The sequence below is a fragment of the Mycothermus thermophilus genome (assembly GCF_041956435.1).
Source record: "Mycothermus thermophilus strain CBS 625.91 unplaced genomic scaffold VTJ04scaffold_5, whole genome shotgun sequence".
Lineage (NCBI taxonomy): Eukaryota > Fungi > Ascomycota > Sordariomycetes > Sordariales > Chaetomiaceae > Mycothermus > Mycothermus thermophilus.
The window spans coordinates 680,341-700,690 of NW_027191431.1; the positions used below are offsets into that span (position 1 = coordinate 680,341).

Genomic DNA, 20,350 nt, shown 5'->3' on the forward strand with positions numbered 1-20,350 from the left:
GCGCGATGCCACGGATCCCTTTGTTGCTTTCTAGAATATTATCTGCTTCCAAACACTCTGTCGAAACTCTAGAATTCCCCAGTTAATTCCAACAAAGATCAGCATGGATGAAGGAGATATTCCCCAAGAGGTCCCCGCCTCGGAGGACTACCGCGGCGAACAGGAGAACATCCTGCGCGGCTACAAGGCAACCATTTCCAACCCGCGTACGACGCCTTCTACTGTCCCTATTCTTCAGAGACTTGACTTGGTCATAATTTCACACCGCAGCTGCTAACCGCGCAATACAGAAACCTCACAGCAGGCCAAGGACAAGGCACGAAAAGAGCTCGAGGCCTACGACGAGCCGTACGACGCATCCCAGGCCAGTCATGGAAGCAAGCAGGAGGGCGAAAAAGACCCCGGGAACGTTGCTCGCGGACTCAAGGCTAGCATTAGCAACCCGGGAGTTTCGGAAGAGGCGAAGGAGAGGGCGAAGGAGAAACTGGCCAAGTTAGGAGGGGAGTGATGCAGGAGATAGGAAGAGCATGAATGGTGAAGACGATCGTGTGCTTGGTTGTAATAATACCAATGGTTGTGATGTCCGGCCAAATGGATGGAATGGAGCAGGGAAAAATCAAGTACTACACAAGTGGACATCAAAACGTTTTTGAGCTCTTTCCATTGAACCCGTAAAGGATATAATTGCAGCTTTTCTCAACATCGAAAGCGGTGGGCGGTATGGCGCGTATCTGAGGTACATGACCCTGACCTGACGAAGCAGCCTCCGCCTTGCGACAGTCATAACGTCACTGCTCCACAAATTTTGTAGATCGGCATCTGGATCAGCAGTGATGCACCCGGATCGTGGCGAGGACAGCCATGCAAGTGAATCGAAGATTGAATCCGATGTTGTCGTCATATCTCAGGCCATAGGCTGAGTAGGTTGGTTGATATAAAATAGGATTGAACGTAACAAAACCTGCTATGATGTTTTAGCAGTGTCAAAGTACATCCACTAGCCTTTCGTCTTTTCAAGTAAAGAAGCAGCTCGATCAATTCCAACCTTCGTGATACACATCGCTCCATTCTTCCCTCCCCGTATCCATCAACATCATGACCGAAGCCGCCCCATACCAACAAGACACAAAGGAAGGCGCCGAACTTCCCAGGGGCGCGCCAACCGGGCAAGTGAATGACCCTTCATACAAGACCAAACGGAACGAGACTGTTCCAGTGGTAGACGATGATGCGCCGCTAGAGGGTCGTGGCCTGGGCAAGGCGGATAGTGACGCCCAGCTGGGTGAGTTGTGATTAATCACATGATCCGGCTTTGGGTAATTTACTTGTTTGACGAGCGGTCAACTAACAAACATGCAATACTCATGACTCAGAGGCGGATGAACGCGAAGCCATAGACAAAAAGAACATATTGAAGGAGCGGACGAGGCATGCGAAGCCAACGGGAACATACAAGGAGCCGTCTGATGAGCAGATGGGGTTGATGGAATGAGATAAGGGCGAATTGACACTTGAGCATGTATTAATGACCACGTTTTGTTTGTATTTTGTATTACTTAGGTAGTGGAGGTTTGATAGTGTTTAGACCAAACCTGGATCCCTTAAAAGTGCTCTCAATGTCGCTCATCTCTCCATATTACACGTGAATGCGGCGCCTAAGAGGCCCGTGGTCGATAGGCTTTCCTGTTCAGTGGGCCTAGGTTTAAAAGTTGACGAAAAGATAGTGAGTCTGGTTTCGACTTCCTCGCTGGTGGTGCTTATGAGTTTCCTCTTCGGGTGTCAAGGGGTTGGAGGTGTCAATAGGGTAAATAAGATCCCGGCAGCATATATATGGAGTCAGCCCGTATTATTGCCGCGTATACTCTAACAGCCAATCCCTCCCTGGTCGCTTCATGACGCGTATCTGCACAGATGGGCATATGGGGTCTGTAAACTTTGCGTCCTATCTACCCATTCGTGGATTTTCGAATCTCATGATTTTGACCTGGGACAGGTCAGGGGTTCTCCTCCCGTGATCTGTCCACCATATTATCCACACCGTCGGCGATGGCGAAGCTTAGATCTTTGTATCCCTGGATAAACCCCCAGTATCCCATGTCTCCAAGTCGTTGTGTTGAGGGCGGCACTTGGACAACTCGACTCTTAGGCATGGTGTTGCGGTCGCTATCTATCCTGGCCTTCGTAGCCAGAGGCGTCTTCGCCCACGGTGGCCTCTCCAACTACACGGTCGGCGACACGTGGTATAGCGGGTGCGTCCATGAACAACTCCTATATCCTTCCCCCCTCCACATTGCGACCGCTGCACATCTCACTCGTCCATCAACAACAACATCAAGCGGTAGACACTGTCCAAAAGCTAACCACCGTACCTCTTCAACACAGCTACGACCCCTTCACCCCCGCCGCCGCCCAACTCTCTCAACCCTGGCTGATCCAGCGTCAATGGACCAGCATCGACCCGCTCTTCTCCCCGACTTCCCCCTACCTCGCCTGCAACTTCCCTGGCACCGCGCCGCCATCTTACATCCCTCTCCGCGCCGGCGACATCCTCACCGCGGTTTACTGGTTCTGGCTTCACCCCGTGGGGCCGATGAGCGTTTGGCTGGCGCGGTGCGCAGGGGACTGCCGCGACGAGGACGTGACGCGGGCGCGCTGGTTCAAGATCTGGCATGCGGGGTTGCTGGAGGGGCCGAATTTGGAGCTCGGGATGTGGTATCAGAAGAAGTTCCAGCGGTGGGATGGCGGGCCGGCGCTCTGGCCGGTGAGGATACCGAGAGGGTTGAAAAAGGGGTTGTATATGGTCAGGCATGAGATCCTGTCGATTCATGTGGGTGGGAGGCCGCAGTTCTATCCCGAGTGCGCGCACTTGAATGTGACGGAGGGTGGGGAGGTGGTGGTCCCGGAGGAGTGGACAAGGAGGTTTCCTGGGGCGTATGACGATGATGGTGAGTATGTTGCTGGAGTAGAAGGCTCTGTGGACAAGGGGGATGTGTGGAACGTTGGTGTGAGATTGTCAGTGCTGACGACTTGCAGACGAGTCGGTTTTCATCGACATCTACCGGCCGGAATATGAAAACAGGACGGTACGTGGGTTAAGCAAGCCTCAGGTTGTTCGGGTTATGCTGACAACGAACAGGACTATGAGGTCCCTGGAGGTCCGATTTGGGAAGGGTACGTACAATCGCCTTGACTCTGTATTCAGAGGCTAACATAAACACAGCTTGGGGGAGATAGAGTTATGGCCTGAATGATGTCACTGAAACTCTTGGGCCGAGTCCTTCTCAGAAATGCACAAACAGCCAAACGCAAACCATGAGTATAATAACATTATGACCTCCTCCCTGAGCATGATTTTCCTTGCCCATCGCCGTGTCCAGAAACACAAACCCTTCTCCGTACTCTCTACCCCCTTCAAATCCCACCCTCCAACTTCCTCAACGCCATATCCCTAGCCATCTTCTTCTCCCTCTTGTCCTCCCTCCCACCCATTGCCGCCGACATCCCAGCACCGGTACCACCAACACCACCAAGAAAACCCGCAAACTTCCCACCCCTAGCCATCAACTCCTCATACCCCCCGCTCTCCACCACCACTCCATCCTCCAACATCACCACCCGATCCGCAATCTTCATCATCTCCCTACTATGTGTGACCACCACCACCGCCATCTCCTCCCCCTCCTGACTCACCAAATCGGCCACAACCCGCCTAATATCCGCCGCAGCCTGCGCATCCAACGCGCTCGTCGGCTCGTCCATGACCAACAACTTGGGCCTCCTCGCCAGCGCGCGCGCGATGCACAGCCTCTGCGCCTGTCCGCCGGACACTCCGATCCCGCCCTCCCCGAGATGCGTGTCCCACCCCTGCGGAAGCGACTCAATCAGCGCGTCGATGCCCGCCATGCACGCCGCGGAGAGGAGGTTGGCGTGCTCGCGCAGTGGCGACGTCTCGGGCAGGCCGTAGGCGAGGTTCTCGCGGACGGTGGCGGGGAAGAGGAATGGCGCTTGTGGGACGTAGGTGATGTGGCTGCGCAGAGTCGGGGTGTGGAGGACGGAGGCTGGGTGGTTGGCGTAGGTGAGCGGGTGGGGAGGATGTTCGTGAGGACTACTGGGCCTGGAAGAGTCGGGGTTGGAGGAGTCGAGAGGGTCGTACAGCCGTAGCAGGATGCTGGTGAGCGTGGATTTTCCGCAGCCTGAGGCGCCGACGATGGCGGTACACGTGCCCGGGTTAAAGTCCAGCGTGATGTTGCGGAGGACCGGGCTTTTTGGGGAGGTTGGGTAGGCGAAGCGCAGGCCGTTCAGACGGACGGGTAGAGGGGATGTGGCCAGGAGTCGGATGTGGCCGCGAGATTCGTGGCTAGATGTCGGGGAGAGGTTGGCGTAGTAGAGCATCTGGACTGCGGTGGTTTTTGCTGCTGCGATCTGTGGGACGTTGGCCAGCATGGCAACGGCGGTCCCGATAGTGAACAGGAGCAGGCTGTAGACCAAGATGACGTCGTCAACCGTCGCACGGCCGTCGCTAAGGATCTTGCCTGCATAAAACAGCAGGAGTGCCGTCATCAAAGGACCCAACGATTGATGCAGACCGTACGGGACACCAACCCAGGCTGCGCGCTTGATGCCCAACTTGTATGCCATCGATGCTGCCTGCTCGTGCCGGTCCGAGAAGACGTCCTCCAGTGTGAGTGCGCGGACAACGCGAATGTTAGTAAACGTCTCGCTCAGCACAGTGTTGGCATTGGTCGCTGCCCCTTCACACCGAGTTTCCCACCTGTCACTGGCCCACGAGTTAGCGCGGGCGGCAGCAACAACGACAGGAAGAGCAGATAGTGTAACCAAGGTGAGATCGAACCGGATCACCATGGCCCAGGCCAGTGAGGCAGCGGCCATGACGCTGACGATCAGCACAACTGGCGCAAAGATGCCGACCAGCTTGCGCATCTCCTCAGCGTTTCGATCGAGACACTGCGCGATCCGGTTGGGCGAGTGGTTGTCCTTGTCGAACCACGTTTTGGGTTGGCAGAGGATACGCTTGAAGGCCTCGGCGCGGAGAGTGTCAACCCAGTGTTGCGCGACCTTCTCCATGAGCATGTATGCAAGGAAGGTGGAGGCGGCATCGACAACACCAACGGCGGCCAGGGCGCCAGTCCAGAGGGCTGTGTTGGTCTCACCAACCGGTCCCCAAAATCCGGCAAGAAGCTTGCTGAAGAACAAGGCGAATAGGGGAGTCCCGGCCGCGGCAACAAGGCACATGAGAATACCAAGAAGGAGCTGGATACGGCCAGTATTGTCGAGCGTCGGCCAGACCGTCTTGAGGATTGCACGAAGGCTTGGAGCGGGACGTCTGTTCTTTGGGGGCTGCTTCCGGTCCTTAGGCTTGGCCAGCCGCTCGAGAAAGAAGGCTTCCAAAGATTCCAACGACGCCTGGCGTTCGGTGCCGAGTTCCTTCTGGAGGACCGCGCGCGCATTGGGTGTCCTAGACGCTTGCACGCGGAGCCCCTGCTGGATGACGATCTCGGTACTAAGCCTGCCGCTTGGAAGGCGTTGAGAAGCTGACTTGTCGAAATCTCGGGAGGTTTTGATGGACTGACGAGTTGTTGTGCGGCGAGGGGCAGGCCGCTCGGCAAGGGTTTTCTCGAAGGCGGCCGTAGCCCGAAGTGAAAAGTGTGGAAAGAGCCCCATAGACATCGGACGGCCATCGATGAACGTTCCCCGAAGGACCTTGGCAAACTGCGCCTCTTGGACTGGCTCATTGTCGGACCAGTCTGTCTCGTACTCACTTCCGCTGTCGCTGGAACTGACGTAGCTTGATTTGTTGTCAGCTGAAGCAGCAAGCGTCGCAAACAGACCGTCCTCGTCCGTCGAGATGTCCCTGCGAAGCCCTTGCTGGACGACGGATCCGTCAGCCATGACATAGACGTACTCATCATCCTCGATGTGACCGATTTCGTGCGTGATGATGATGGTAGTTTTATCTCTTCTCCAAAGGCGAATTGCGTCAAGGATGAGGGACTTGCTGATGGGGTCCAGGCCGCTGGTAATCTCGTCGAGGATGAGCACAGGAGGATCACGAAGCTTTGCGCGGGCGAGAGCTAGGCGCTGCTTCTGACCACCGCTGAGGTTGTAGCCCCTGGGACCAACAGTCGTGTTGATCCCTTCCGGCATGTCGGCGATTGTTGACTGGAGGAGGGCCATCGTACAAGCGGTGCGGACCTCATCGACCGTAACAGTGGTGGGATCGTTTGCGCCAAATGCCACATTCTGGAAAAGAGTCTCGTTGAACAGCGTGCTGGATTGCTGGATGAGGGTGACATTGCGACGGAGCCATTTGAGGTCGAGGGTCGTGATGGAATGGCCGTCGAGGCTGACTCGACCCGTCAGGGGCTCATAGAAGCGGACCATGAGGTTGCCGAGGGTGCTTTTCCCAGAGCCACTGCGGCCGACAACAAAGGTGAGCCGGCCAGCTTCGAAGTGCAGATCCGAAGGATGCAGCACGCGCTTCTCTGGGTTTGATGGATACGCAAAGCTGACCTGGTTTTTGTCAACCGATGTCGCATACGAGGAAAGAGTCTACGAGACTTACGTGATTCATCCGGATGTCGCCCTCACACTTCGACGGCCTCAGCCATCCAGACGTCTCGAGCTGATCATTGTCTTGGTTCACCAGATCCGCCAGGGCCTGGCCTGCTGCCATCCCCTTGCCCAGGATGAGCCACTGGGGTCCGACTGTTTCAACGGACTCAAACGCAATCAAGACGGCGTAAAAGGTGGTGATCGCATTTCCAGGAGTCAGCTCACCACGCTTCACGAGCACGACCGCCAAGTAGAAACCGACTACGAATATCAGGATGAGCCAGAACTTAACATAGCTCATCCGACCGCAGTTGTACAGGACCTGACGGAAGTAGAACCGAGCCGACCTCTTAATCGCCGAGATGAACTGAAACGCTTCATGGTCTTCACCGTTGTAGACCTTGACGATGTCGATGGAAGTCACCGCGGCGTTGACATGCTTGGCGGCTTGAGCGAACTCTCTTTTTTGGGCGTCGATGGCTGGGTCTAGATGGTGGCTGATGGCCCAAAGGATGACCCCAGAGGGAATAGCAGTGGCCAGGATTGCGAGCGTCAGCTGGTAGGAGTGAGAGAAAGCGACAGCAGCACAGCCGAGGAATACGAAAGTGTCACGGGCAATCAGGCCCAGGGTCTGAGACGTGGCCGCCTGGAGTTCCCGGGTTTGTCTGCGATATGACTGTCAGCATCAAAGGACGGTAAGTAACGTACACCCCGGAGCAGACTCACGTTGCAATCCCAACAACCAGTCCTCCAACACCCTCTCCCTGCTTCTCAAACCATCCCATGTTCCTCTTCAACAGGGTCGCAAACACCTGCTCTCGTGCTGTCTTGGCCCTGAGTTCACTGCCCACAATCCAGGCCGCGATGTCAAACGTGGCGACAGCCCACATGCCGGCGCCCAGAACGGTCAGCCAGAGAGCCCACTGCGAGATCTCGCTCAGGAACGGGTCCGGAGCGAGGACGCCGGCAGCGAAGCGTGAGGCGCATTCGAAGACGTGGCCGAGGAAGATGGCATAGGCCGTGCGGCTGCCGGCCAAAACAGCGGCTGTCGTGAATGAGACCACGAGAAGGGGGACGTGGGCCGGAGGAGTGAAGGCGAAGAGATGTGTGATGTTGGATTTGGCCTTGGTAGGAGATGATGGAGGAGGTGATGTGGCAGGATTGGGATCTTCGACGTGGATGGCGACGTCATTCGACAAGTACTTGTCCGGCGGTAGGCCGTCAACAGCCTTGGATGACGCCATGATGGTGTCTTCGCAGGAAAGAGGTCGTGTTCTTTGGTCTGGTTGGCTGCGCGAGGAAAGTCAAGCAGGTAAAGGAGGCAAGGATTGAACACAACGGTGAGGTGAAAGATGAAGTTCGAGATGAACTTGGAAAAGTTGACTGGAGTAGAAGAAACAACACTTTGCCGGACAAGAGTCCGATCACAATGGTAGGCTTCCATAATCTGCAAAACATAGTTGTGTTGCGATGTGTCTCGACATGTAGTATTATGGTGTTGAGGGGACCCTTTGTGCTGTCTTTAACATTGTTCTGAAGTGGGTCGAGGAAAGGGGTTTGGAGAACAATGCTAAGGCAACCAAAGGAACAAACAACACGCTTCAGGGGGACAGTGCACTGGCCAAACTCGAAATCCACAACCTTTGGGAAAGGGTTCTTCGATTGTATTGGGTATCGTTTCTCATTGTGAGCTCGATTTCGCGGCCTCGGCCTTCTCTTTTTGGGCCTGCTCGTAGATCCAGTCATTCAGGCCCAGCTTGTTTCTCGCAATCTCGACGGCATAGAACTGCATGCGCGGGACTAGTTCACGACATCAGCATAAAGAACATAGACTTCGGCATTTCGGACGACACAGATGTGTAGGGTACTCACCAAAGATGGTCTCATCCTTCCCGTACTCCCACTTCGGGTTCGCACGCAGCATGGTGCCGAAGTTGAAGTCGTCAATCTTCTTCTCGTACGCCATCATGAAGTTTCGCCACCGTTCCTTTCCCTCCTTGCTCTTCATCTTATCCTCGTCGATGGTCTCTGCGGGGTCAAACTCGGGAAAGTCGCGCTTCAGGTGCTCGTAGATTTCGTCGTCGTACTTTGTCAGACGCAGTGATGAGCCCTTGACACGCTCGAGGATGGACCAGTAGGTCTGCATATGCTGGACCACCTTGACGGCAAACTGCTTCTCGATCTGTAAAGGTGTTAGCCCAACCCCTTGGACAAGACCCATGACAACATATGACCGGGTTCATACATCTTCGAGATTCTCTGCCGTGTCAGGGTCGAAGGCTTTGGGAACTTGCTGAGTCGTCGCCATCTTGGTTGGCCCGATTTGTCAATTGTGAAGAGGCCGTAAAGACTGTAAGTCCAGTTAAGCCTTGGGATTCAGATATTAGTTGCTTTGTGGACTAACTTCGTTCTGTTGTGCACCTTCACGTCCAGAGCTCGCAGCTGATGGTGGGGTGTTTTTGTTGGCGGGGTTCGGCTTATCGATAGAGGGTCAAGATAGATTACATAAACACAGCTTCTTATCGATAACCCCGAGCCCTCTGCTTCAGCATCCAAACTCCCTCGACCTCGCGACATCAGTGAATGACCAGCTCCTCATCATATTCTCTGTTCCTCTCATCATCAAGCGTATCTCCAATCCCGACAATCTCGCACCCACCCAACAGTGTGACATACTTCGGTCCCTGCCTATCATCTCCCACTCCCTCAGGACGAAACACCAAAGGCAAGGGACAGTGTTCAACCTCGTAGATGAGGTCTCCGACTCTTATTCCATCCGGCCCGTGACCAACAAGCCCGCCCTCCGTCACGAACAGCCATCTCTTGTGATCAACAAGATCCGACATGTTGGCAATGACATTGTGCCCCGGGGCAGGGATCACGTCCAGGAATGCGGCGTCAACATGTTCCCAGCCCATGAGTGATCTGACGTCAACGCCCGGAAACATTGCTTTGGAATAATCTGCAGCATAGTCCTCGCCGTCCAAATCCAGTCCCAAGACGGATGCGGCTGTGGAAGACAGCTCATCTTCATCCACCGATCCAGCGGTCTCGGCTTCCGCACGGAGGACTTTCTCATACTCCATCCGGATTATAACTGCGAATGCAAACGCCAATTTGTGCAGGCTCTCCCCCGTGGCTGGGTCGAGCTCGGCCGGGTCAAGGCGGGAGAGCTGCCGGTTCATGATGAGCCGCATCAGGGCCTGTAACGGTGGGATCTTTCCTGCGGGATACGGCCCCGGGTGCGAGCGGAGATAGTCGCCACAGAACTTGACCGCGATTTCCAACAACTGCGGCGTTGGCCAGTTTGGGTCTGGGCAAAGCTGCGTTGCGCTGGCGATCACAGCTCGCAGGCGGGCGCGTAGCTGCAGATAATACCCTGCCCGGGTGACGCCCACGATGAAGGAGGTGGCTTGTCCTTTTTCTGACGCGCTGAGGTGATCAATGGCTCTGTACTGCGTGAAATAATTATTATCCAAGGTGCACAGGTCTGGAACCCATGAGGGAAGGCCGGGGCCCTTCTCGTCTTTGCTACTCGCGGCCTTCCAGATCGGGGGAGTGTTGTCAGGTCTGCCGGCGTAGATGAGCAGCTCCAGGTCCATACGCTGCTTCAACGTACGCAAAGCCCATGTCATATACACCGAGCTGATTGAGTCGCCATAATCCGGGACAATCGTTTTGTTGTTCCTTTCGCCATTCTTCGAAGATTGCTGGTGGTGGATAAGTTGCATGAGGCCGTAGACGGCATCACGAGGGTCGGTGCACGCGCGCGTGTGCGCGACATACAAAATGAACAGCCACCCCGGCTTCAGGCGGCCCTGTTGTATGTCCTGGATGATTTTTCGGAAGGCGAGTTGGTCCTTAAGGGCCAGGCGCAGATACCACCAGGCTTTGGTGGTATCAGCGGTATTGGCGCCAGGTGATGGTGCCGGTATGTCGTCCTGGGATGTGGTGGTCTCAGCCTGAGATAGTACTGATTCATATGTCTCGGCCCATGAGACAGGAATCAGGCCACCTGCGCTTATGGGATCATCTTCGCCAAGCATCAACGAGATACACTCTGCAAACTCGTCGAACAACGCCTCGGTGAGAGTCACGTCCTTGGACATGTAGACGTGTGATGCTGGGTCTGCCAGCACAAGCTCTTGGACGATCCAGGTACGCTGCCAGTATCGATTGTGGAACAAGAGCATGAGGGCCATAGTCGCGTTCTTGTTTCTCCAAAAATGCGGCATAGCCTCAACGAAGCGTGTAGCCAGGCTAGTCAGGTCGGGGCCGGCGGGGTGTGTTCCGGTCGTCGTCGAGGCTGCCTGCGAAGTCTTCGGGCCGGTATCATGTTCAGTTTCTCCTGTATAGTTGTCTCCCTTGGCTCCAGCTATCGGAGACACGTTTGGTCCAGCTTCCTGCGGCATTGGCGACGCCTTGAACCGTTGCCATTCCTGGGCGATATCGTGGACAAGACGCAACCCGCTGATTTCAGGGAAGAAGCCGCTTTCCTCCCATCGCTCTTCCTCGCTCAACCACGACACGACACCCCGGGAACCGCGAAACACCTGTCCCATGAGAACCACCTGGCTGTTGCGCTCCGATATGTCGTCTTGGTTGATACAGATGGCGTCGATCCACAAGGGAATCCCGCGCAGGTGGCCGACCGGGTCCGAGGCGAGGTCCGGAAAGCGCGAGGGATCCGCTCCCTTGATCCCCAATCCATTCCGCCTTAGGGTGAGCAAACAGTTGTGCAGATTGAGCCGGATCTCGAATGGCTGGCCGTTGAGGAATATACGGCAATGGTCACTCTCCGGGGGACCCCACGCGTAAGAGAGGGTGGCGTAGGCAGGGTTGTCAAGTAACGAGACCGTCTCGAGTTCACCACGGATGGGATCATCCTCAAGCCTGTTACTATCGGCATCGCTATCGCCTGTGTTATTTGCGCCGACAGAGTTTTTGGTTGTTGTTGTGGCCGTTGTTTTGGGTGGAAAGAGCCAGAGGACCCGAATCTCACGCCGTGAGGCATCAAGGGGCTTGTAGATACTAGACTCGTCGTGTATTTTGCCCAGTGTGGAATAAAGTCTTGCGCTGGTTGTTTTGCGAAAAGAAGATGATGGCGGGAACTGACTGATTGCAAGAGGTTTTGGATGTGTGAGGCGAAAGCCGGCAGTCGCCAGGCGCGTCAAATGCGCCATCAAGCCCCTCGCCATCATGATGGGCGGGCCTCAGCATAACAATGTCAAGGTCACGCCCGCGGCTGTCGGGAGGGTTAAATTTGTGCAGACCAGATCTCTGAAGCATATATATCTCTGCATTCCTCACTTTGGTTTTAACCCAAGAACTCCGACGGAGAATTCAGGTGACTGCCGGTTGGGTAGAGGTTAGGCAGACTCACGTAGTTAGTGCTTGTTAGTGCTGATGTTGTGGCCCTTATAATCGGGTGGCCTCGCCCACAAGTGGGACCAGAAAAACGCCGTGAAGACTGCCTTAAACAAGGTGCACAGCAACGAGAAAAGGGACTTCAAGAATCAGGCCCCTTGAAGTTCGTTTTAAAGGTTCGAAGCGTGATACTTGCTCTATTATGGCAACTATAATATCCCGGGATTGCCACAGCTAGTTCCCCTTCCAAGCTTTCCAATCTTGCAACTCGTCTCGCCCTCTAGCAATAATTCCCTGGAGGAATGCTTGATTACATCATACCCGTTAGTGTCGTTCTTAAAGGTGTTTCCACCGCCCTCGAAGTCGAGCGAGTCTTCTAATAGCACCGGGACAAATAGAAATAAAGGACGGGGAAAACCTACTAGAAGTTGGGGCACCGCTGAGACATGCAGTTGTACACGCACGCCGGTTCTATTAGGCAACGGATGGTCAACAATTGCACTCTGCAAGGAGTATAGGCCAGCTCTCAACTCACGGCATGGGACTCCAGGAATCCAGCAGTAGTACTAAGTAGGTCGTGTCAGCAACATCCAACCTCGCAAGTCACCTCTGAAGATCTTCGATTCAGGACTTACTTCCCTGCATTGGTACCAGCAAATATCCGGCGTCGGGTACCAAGGTCCGGGGTCAGGCGTAGGCGATGGCGAAGGCTGAGGGTTTGAACTCCCTGACCCAGAGCCGGAGCCGGAGCCGGAGCCGCCACCGCCGCCGCCGCGAGTAGGACCGCCGGGAGGGTCCTTCATTTCAGGGGCCTCAATGAGCTCGTAGGGCTCAGCGGCGGGATCGGGAGCTGGAGCAGGGGCGGCGAGGGCGCCGGTCACGAGGGTGACGGTTAGGAGAAGGGCTTTTGTGAGCTGCATTTGGCTACGGGCGTTTGGTTTTCCAAAGTGTAGTGCAAAATTGTCTCGCTTAAGTTGTGTCTCTCAGAGAGGAGGAGGAGATGATGTCTAAGAATGCAGAACGGTGTGTGAAACTTCGATAAGGTTGTGAGTCCGTTCCTGGTGCAAGGCAAACTATATATGCAGAATTTCCTGGCTATAAATATTTGAGCCTTTCTCGAAAACCGCCTGGGGTTTCTAGGAAACATTGACGGGTCTTCCCAATCCCGGAAAACCTGTTACCGGACCGACTTCACAAAACCAGACCCGGGCACGAGACTCAGGTGCCGCTGCAAGTATCCATTGAAGTGCATTAGAGCGTTGCAACCTTGTATCTTGTTAATTTATTTCTGTTGTATTGTCCGTTGGAGTGTTTCGTTGGTTCCGAAACTAAACCTGTATTGGCTCAAATGTTCTGTCAACGATTCGTTGAAAACACCCGGTGAGAGTTGGGACCAGGTATTAGCAGCGGGCTTTTTATCGGTGCTTCTTCTTTTCAACTCTCTTCAAGCTAAGGGCAAGATTCAGCTAATGCCAACTGTTTTGCCATTAATAGTTGAGTGGCTATTTAATACAACCTTGTGACACAACATGGTACTCATTATGCTTTGCATTGGCTCCGAACATCCGCGCTGTATCGGAAAGACTTTCTTCATGCTCGGTCCACAGTTGGTAAGCTTCTTTATACTTATTACCCAGCCTAGGTTAGGTAATAGAAACAACGTCACCGCCGTCTCCTCTACGGACAGGTTCTGTTGGTCAGTCAACTTTGCCTTCCCCAACGGTACCTTACTCTCAAGTCTGTCTAAATACCCAAGAATTGAGCTTTCATGGCCCCATTTTGGCCAAGATCTTGGAACCTGCTCGTCATGTCAAAGGCCATTCTTTTGCACTGGGCCGAAGGCTGTACTTCAGCCACGGGCCCTGGCCGGGTAATGCATTCGATCGCTGCGTGTATATAGAGAGGTAGGTACGTAGGCTCACTCCCTCACTCTTTGAGTTTTTAGCCAGTTCTAGAAGCATACCTTACATTCGCTTCCTCCATTCCTACCCTGTCTATTAGACTGCTCACCCACCATAGTGGCAAAATTCCTGGGCTTGGAAGGCCCGCCGGCCTCCTGGAACACCTCTTAGACTTCTCATGTCAACGAGGCTTCCAATGCCAGTTGATAGCTACCTTTCCGCAGCGATAAGCAAAATCCTTTCACCAATCCTCACTTGACCTCAACAGTCGTCCCTTTAGCATCCCTCGTGACCAAGCCCTGTTCAACATCCTCCGCCAGGTGTAGCGTGAACAGCACAACAAGATAGACCTGTCCCGTAGCCCGATTTCGAAGCACGTATCTGAGCTGGTGTGAGCGTTTGCGGTGGCCCCTGAGCAGAGTAAGATTTGTCCGTTTGCTGGCAAACGAAAGACGGAACAAGAGAAGAATCACGTACCTCACGCCCTGGCCATCCCAATACTTAATCACCGGCAGCCGAAACCCCGGCAACCTCACCTCTAACTCCCCAAAGTCAAAATACGGGTTGAAGAAATCCACCGCATACCACCTCCCATACTCCCACACCCACTTCTCCTTCCCCAGCTTGCTCAACGCCCACTTGGACCTCTGCTTCCCATCTTCTGGCGCCCCGACCTTCCTCCTCCATTCCTTCCCCTCCTCATCCCCGCCCTCTTCAACCCATAACCCGCCCCGGCGCGGATCGTGCTCCGCCTTGCCGACATGGACGGTATTGAACGAACTCAGCGCGGGGCCGAAGAGGTAGGGCTCGTCGGCGTAGACGTCGCCCTCCAGACCGGGGTCAATGAACCACTTGATGATGTTCAGGGCGGTGTTGATGCCCGGCGGGAGGCGGTCGCGGACGGGGTGGCCGAGGGTGTTGCCGAATTGGAGGTCTGCGGCGGGAACTCCTGCTGGCGGTTGGGGGGTTGAGCTGTTGTTTTCTGAACTGGAGATAGAGCCATCCTTGTCTTCCTCGCTATCAAAATCTTCCGCCTCATCCTCCTCGTCGCTGTACGTCGCAGGGTCGGCCGGATCCCCTGGGCCAGTTGGGATGCGATTCCCATCTCCATCCCCATCACCATTTCCATTCTCCTCTGCATTACCTTCCCGAGCATCGTAAAACTCATCCCCCTCCCCGCCATCACTTTCCCCATCCCTCCCTTCTCCCGCCTCATCCCCCCTTCCATCAGAACCGCCCGGACCACCAGGGGGGAACAACCGAAACCTTACCGCAATCGAGTACGTATCCCCCCTGGAAGCATGCGGTTCGCTTTGAAAATACGCCGACGTCGACGGCGCGTCGCGCGGTATCCCGCGGAAATTATGCACCCGCACCGCCACGTGCGCCTCGCAGTGCTCGCTCAGGATGCGAACCGTTCCGGCATCTTTTTTCACTTCCGTCTTGTTGTTGCTGACTCCTGCGGCGGCGGCGTTCAACCCCTTGCTTAACCCATGCTTCTCGTTCCGCTCACCGTTTGCCTCCACTTCATCCTCCGTACCATTATCCTCATCCCCCGAGTTACAACACGATGATGACGATGATGACGAGCAGGACGAGGAGGAGCATGAAGAAGACGCAGATGACGAGGATGAGGCGGAGGAGGATTGGGAGAACGGCAAGTTAACGGGCACTTCAACGTGCGTGGAGAGGTCATAGCTCGGGCCAGCGGTGACGCGGAGGAGATACTTCGGCTGGTCGCCGGTAGTGGCAGACGTATCGACTGCGGTGGCCATGGATGAGGATATGAGTGAAAAGAAACTGGGACGATCAATTTATGTGAGAATGGTTGAGACAGTAGGGTTAATGTTGACTGGTTAAAGTCTACTGTTAGGGCAAGTAGTTGTCGTGCTGTATCTTTGTGAATATCGTCAATGTCAAGCAGAAAAATAATTTTTTTCCACAGACCAGACGAAAACATCAACGACGCGTTGAAGGACCAAGTTTGGGTGATGTCCTGTTCTGTGGCGATGACGTCGTTCGCCACCAATTTGTTGGTCACCGCCAAGACTTTCCGAGTTTGATCTCCAAGACCACAATGCCCTGCAAGCGAACTACGCATCATGAACGTGCTCAGAGCAACAGGCCTGTCTATTCCCGCTCGAGGTCGGCCAGAGATAGCACGGTATTATACACAACTAGACATGCTGTAACCAGCTACCCCAACTATGTCGCTAGCTTCCCAGCCTTTACTCCTCATCATCCCCGTCAGTGAAGTACTCAAAGTCCGCCGGCGGCCTAGCCTCCTCATCACCCTCGCCATCCTCATCGACAGCGGTGAGGACGCCCGCTGCAGCCGCAGCACCGCTTCCCGCACCCGCAGCGGCGCCGGTGTTGGCAGCACCCGACCGAGCTCCCCGCTGCCCCCGCGACGTAAGCTGGAGCAGCTCAGTCAGCTCCTGGATGTTGCTGCCTCCGCCCATCGCGCCGGATGGCCAGTTCTGGAGCAAGGTCTGAGCAGCGTTCCTGGGCGCCGTGCCCGAGCCGCCCGCCCCACCGCCCGCCACCGGCGCACGTTCCGTCGTCACCTTCTTCAGCTTCTCCTCGATCAGAGTCTTGGGCTCGCCGGGCTGAGTGTCGAACAGCAGGATCGGACCGCCAGTTGGCTGTGACGCGTTAGCATGATAGCCTATATTCAGGAGAAGGGGCCGGCGAAAACTTACCTTCTTCACCGGCTTGTAGCGACCGGCCGGGAAGCTGATGTACTTGAGCTGGCCAGGCAGGACGCGTGACATGTTCTCAATCTCGTAGCCGACCTTCTCCTTCTCCACCTTCTTCTTGTCACTGCTTGAGGCAGCATCCTTGTCCGCCGCAGCCTCGCCCTCCTTCTCCTTGGAACCTTCGGCCTTGGGCTTCTTCTCCTCATCCACGTCCATCTTGTCACCGGCAGGCGCGGCGGTCTTGGTAGCAGTGGGCGTGTCGATATCCATGCTCTCGCGGCGCTGGGCGCGCTCCTTGCGCTGAGCACGGCGACGGGCTTGGGCAGTCGTGGACAGGATGGCGGTGGTGACGAGAGCGGGACCCTCCTCGACCTTGACCTCCTGTTCCGGAGGGTAGTCAAAGAGGCTGGGCCGCGTGGCGCAGTGGAACTTGATGTTTGGAATCTCGAGATCGGGATCCAGTCCGATAATGGAAGTGGGAGCAAAACTGAGAGAGAGGAAGTGGGTGAAGGGGAACCAGTACCAGTACTGGGTGAAGACGGCCATACCAACAATGCCGGGCATGTTAAGGTTGCCGGTCTGTGTTTGCAGGCCGATGGTGCAGTTGCGGCCGCCGGCATCTAGGATGCCGAGGGCAAGGGCGGCGCCGAACTTGGTCATGGCATCCTCGTGGCGGTCGCCAACCACCTTCTTGAGCGTCTTGCGGATGGACGTGACCTTGGGGTTCATGGCCTCGTTTTGCTGGATCATGATCATGGCCAGAGCGATGAGAGCTCCCTGACGGACAAAATCGCTGGGGTCCTTCATCATGGGCTCCAGCAGGTCGATGGCCTCCTCCAGGCCGGTACCAGCGCAGGCAATGCCCAAGGCCATGGCAGAGCCGTAGCGAACGTGCGGGTTGTACGACTCGGCAAGCAGCTCGACCATGCGCGGGACGCTGCCAGGCTTGCGGAAGAGGATGAAACCCAGACTCATGACGGCGATGCGGCGCACATCATCATTGACATCGCTCACTGCGGTGTGCAGCAGTTTACGAACAGCCTTGTTGCTGCCGGTGCCGCAGTAGGCCAGAGCCACCGTCAAGATGCCACCGTAGCGCAGAGTCGGGTCGGGGTCATTCAACAGGCCAGCTATCATGCTGTCGGCGCCCTCCTGCCGTCCATACATGATCAGGGCCATACCGAGGGCACAACCGCGGACGATCTTTTCGTGGCTCGTCTCGTGGGCGTAGGTGAACAGGGTCTCGAGGGCCTTGGCGTTGCCAGTACCCAGCATGATGAGACCAATGGCCAAACCGACAGCCTCACCGTTCAGCGCCGAGTCGGCAAACAGAACCTTGGTGAGGTCCTCATAGATCTGTTCATTCCCGCAGGCCATTCCGGCAATACCAAGGCCAAGTGCACCACCGTGCTGGATCACTTCCTCATCGGCGGCGTTAAACATGGCACGGAGACTGTCAAGAGCCTCAGCGCCATGGTTGGCATGGATCAAGCCGTAGGCGTAGAGCGCGCCACCTTGACTGAAGATGGAACCGCTCGACACACCGCCCTGCTTGGGGAGGTAGGGCTCAAGAAGCTTGCGGGAGTGGTGGATATTTCCGCGGTGGATAACACCGAGAGCAGCAGTGGCGGTGAACTTGGACCAGTTCACGGCCTTGCCCAGCCATTCGAGATTGTCGCGGAAGAACTTGTCATTGGTCGTGCCGGCGTTCATGAAGGCATTGCAGAACGTGACGGCCGTGTGGAAGATGGAGTTGCGAGCCTCTAAGCTGTCGCGAACTTTGTTGAGGATGCTAAGGTCGGTGTGGTTGTTGCGGTACAAGAACTCGAGGTTCAAGCGGATGGTAGTGGTGCCGTCCAGGATTTGGCGGATGTTGCGGTACACTTTGGCAACCTCCTCCGGGAGCTCCTCGGAATCATCCTCCTGATTCTCGAGGAGAGGTGCCGACTCGGCGGCGGCTCCTTCGGCGGGGGCGGCCTGTGTCTTCTTGGATGGCTCTCCCGAGGGAAGTGCCTTGATGACCTTGGCCAAAAACTCTTGTGTGCCATTGTCGTAGAGATCAAAGGCAATTTGGTAGGCTGTAGCGATGGCGGTCGCATCCCCCTTGGTCACCAGCTGAAGCAACAGGGCAGACGCCTCCTCGTCCGAGTCCAAGTACACCACACACTTGGCAATGGCGAAGTAGTCTGGGTTAGGTATGTCATTGAGTAGGTCGAGGATTAGACGCAGCATCTCGGTGCGGAGACTGCGTTCCTGGACAATGTCCATGCAGATGCTGAGGGCGTAATCCATCAGGTCTTCGGCAGCGCCCTGGCCGCCATCCTGTGATGCACTACCCTTGGCGCGCTTGTCGTCCTCAGCAGCGCGCTTGATGACGCGCCGGAGGACATCGAGATTCTTGGCCTCAACAGCAATACCCACCACCTGGCGGTACTTGCCCTGCTGGAGACTGCTCTCAAACAGGCGCTCAATGGTACTCTCGAGGGCTGCCCACGTGGCTTGGTCTGTGATCTGGGCGACGGAAGCCGAGCGGCCCTCCTTGGTCGGCTGGAAGCTGGGATCAAGGATGGTGTTGTCATCAGCCGAGCGCGACAGAAGCGACTTCGGGGGCAGGGTGGATTGCGAAAACGGGGTAGTGGGCGACATGAGAACCGACCCCTCCATAGAGGTAGCGCCGCCGAAGGTGGTGGCGATGGCAGGCAGGTCGATGGTATTTTTGGTCGACTTGGACGGAGTATGGCGCGCGGCAGACACGGCAATGTACTGGTCGATACACTTGGAGATAATGGTCTCCTCGAACTCGCCGGGGGCATCAAGCTTGAACAGAGGGCCGGCAGCGAGGGCGAAGGTCATGCTCTCATTGTACGCCTGGAGGTGAAAGTAGACCTTGGCAAGGACCAGCGCGGCGAGCTGGCGTTCGGGGAAGGTCTCATCCTCGTACAGAGCCTCGCTGTGAAACAAATCTTCAGTCAGTCAACCCATTCCGCAGTGGCCAGCACCAAAAGCAACAGAACCCAGGGCAATCGACAGGTCGCGTACATTTGACTCAACTCGCCCGCCACCTCGGTCCAGACGGTGTCGATATCATCGTTGAGGGTCCGAAGGGCAAAGACCTTGAGCTCTGGCTCTTCGTCGTGGAGGAAGCCGAGGACGCCGGTCGCGGAAACAAGACCAGGCATGGCGGCGGTGTTGAGAGGGGATCGGAGAGGTGGGAGTTGGCGGGTAGGTATTAGAAAGCTGGATCCGCTGACGAGGCGTCGAACCAGTCGTGAATGAAATGTGGTTGATTTTCAATTATTGTGGCAGCGCCCAGGTCGACGATGGGCTGCAGGTTGAGAAGGAGGGCGATGTTGGATGGGAGATGGAATGGTTTGGTTGTGGTTGTTGATGCCTCGCCCCAGCACCTCAGCTTGCATCAGTGTCCCACTTCACGTCTTGGCATCTCAGGTCCACGTCAGGGAGCTCTGCCTTGCAGGTGTGGGGTCGGTTTGAAGCCAGTCTGTCCAATCATCTCTGTCGGAGAATTTCTTGGCTTGGCTTTCCAATTCAGGCTAGACAGATCTTGGCGGCAAACAGGCTCTCCTCTCCATTTTTTCTCCCGACTCTGTTGGCTGGCTCCCATTTCTGAGCAGGCGCCTTGAGCCTCGTGTACTCTGTAACACTGGCCTTGGAGAAGATGGCTTGATTAACACCCCAAATCTTTCCAGATGTCTTTCAGAACACAAACCAGCTGTAGAATTTATCCGCAAATTTATTGAGAATAAAATGTAGACCAGCCTCACTCCATGAGGTCGTGTCGTCCTTCAAGGA

General features: G+C 55.7%; 8 protein-coding genes across 8 annotated transcripts; 2 read left to right on the forward strand and 6 right to left on the reverse strand.

The window, feature by feature from the left end:
- Nucleotides 1–103: 103 nt before the first annotated feature.
- Nucleotides 104–508, forward strand: VTJ04DRAFT_7280 (uncharacterized protein; the record flags this gene model as incomplete). Its single annotated transcript, XM_069365590.1, has 2 exons — nt 104–206; nt 291–508. The coding sequence occupies 2 exons, from the start codon at nt 104–106 to the stop codon at nt 506–508; spliced, it is 321 nt and encodes a 106-aa protein (XP_069216609.1).
- A 587-nt stretch (nt 509–1,095) lies between these two features.
- On the forward strand, nt 1,096–3,251 carry VTJ04DRAFT_7281 (uncharacterized protein; the record flags this gene model as incomplete). The annotated part of the gene is made up of 6 exons (XM_069365591.1): nt 1,096–1,282; nt 2,147–2,249; nt 2,383–2,945; nt 3,034–3,083; nt 3,137–3,171; nt 3,221–3,251. The coding sequence occupies 6 exons, from the start codon at nt 1,096–1,098 to the stop codon at nt 3,249–3,251; spliced, it is 969 nt and encodes a 322-aa protein (XP_069216610.1).
- Nucleotides 3,252–3,411: 160 nt separating this feature from the next.
- Nucleotides 3,412–7,817, reverse strand: VTJ04DRAFT_7282 (uncharacterized protein; the record flags this gene model as incomplete). The annotated part of the gene is made up of 3 exons (XM_069365592.1): nt 3,412–6,531; nt 6,584–7,238; nt 7,300–7,817. 3 exons carry the CDS (start codon nt 7,815–7,817, stop codon nt 3,412–3,414), a joined length of 4,293 nt encoding a protein of 1,430 aa, XP_069216611.1.
- Nucleotides 7,818–8,254: 437 nt separating this feature from the next.
- Nucleotides 8,255–8,881, reverse strand: VTJ04DRAFT_7283 (uncharacterized protein; the record flags this gene model as incomplete). Its single annotated transcript, XM_069365593.1, has 3 exons — nt 8,255–8,373; nt 8,446–8,755; nt 8,819–8,881. 3 exons carry the CDS (start codon nt 8,879–8,881, stop codon nt 8,255–8,257), a joined length of 492 nt encoding a protein of 163 aa, XP_069216612.1.
- Nucleotides 8,882–9,149: 268 nt separating this feature from the next.
- Nucleotides 9,150–11,774, reverse strand: VTJ04DRAFT_7284 (uncharacterized protein; the record flags this gene model as incomplete). Its single annotated transcript, XM_069365594.1, has 1 exon — nt 9,150–11,774. One exon carries the CDS (start codon nt 11,772–11,774, stop codon nt 9,150–9,152), a length of 2,625 nt encoding a protein of 874 aa, XP_069216613.1.
- Nucleotides 11,775–12,220: 446 nt separating this feature from the next.
- VTJ04DRAFT_7285 (uncharacterized protein) lies at nt 12,221–12,860 on the reverse strand (the record flags this gene model as incomplete). The annotated part of the gene is made up of 4 exons (XM_069365595.1): nt 12,221–12,245; nt 12,363–12,411; nt 12,476–12,506; nt 12,576–12,860. The coding sequence occupies 4 exons, from the start codon at nt 12,858–12,860 to the stop codon at nt 12,221–12,223; spliced, it is 390 nt and encodes a 129-aa protein (XP_069216614.1).
- A 1,232-nt stretch (nt 12,861–14,092) lies between these two features.
- Nucleotides 14,093–15,616, reverse strand: VTJ04DRAFT_7286 (uncharacterized protein; the record flags this gene model as incomplete). Its single annotated transcript, XM_069365596.1, has 2 exons — nt 14,093–14,222; nt 14,319–15,616. 2 exons carry the CDS (start codon nt 15,614–15,616, stop codon nt 14,093–14,095), a joined length of 1,428 nt encoding a protein of 475 aa, XP_069216615.1.
- A 453-nt stretch (nt 15,617–16,069) lies between these two features.
- On the reverse strand, nt 16,070–19,719 carry VTJ04DRAFT_7287 (uncharacterized protein; the record flags this gene model as incomplete). The annotated part of the gene is made up of 3 exons (XM_069365597.1): nt 16,070–16,486; nt 16,544–19,490; nt 19,580–19,719. 3 exons carry the CDS (start codon nt 19,717–19,719, stop codon nt 16,070–16,072), a joined length of 3,504 nt encoding a protein of 1,167 aa, XP_069216616.1.
- Between the last annotated feature and the right edge of the window lie 631 nt (nt 19,720–20,350).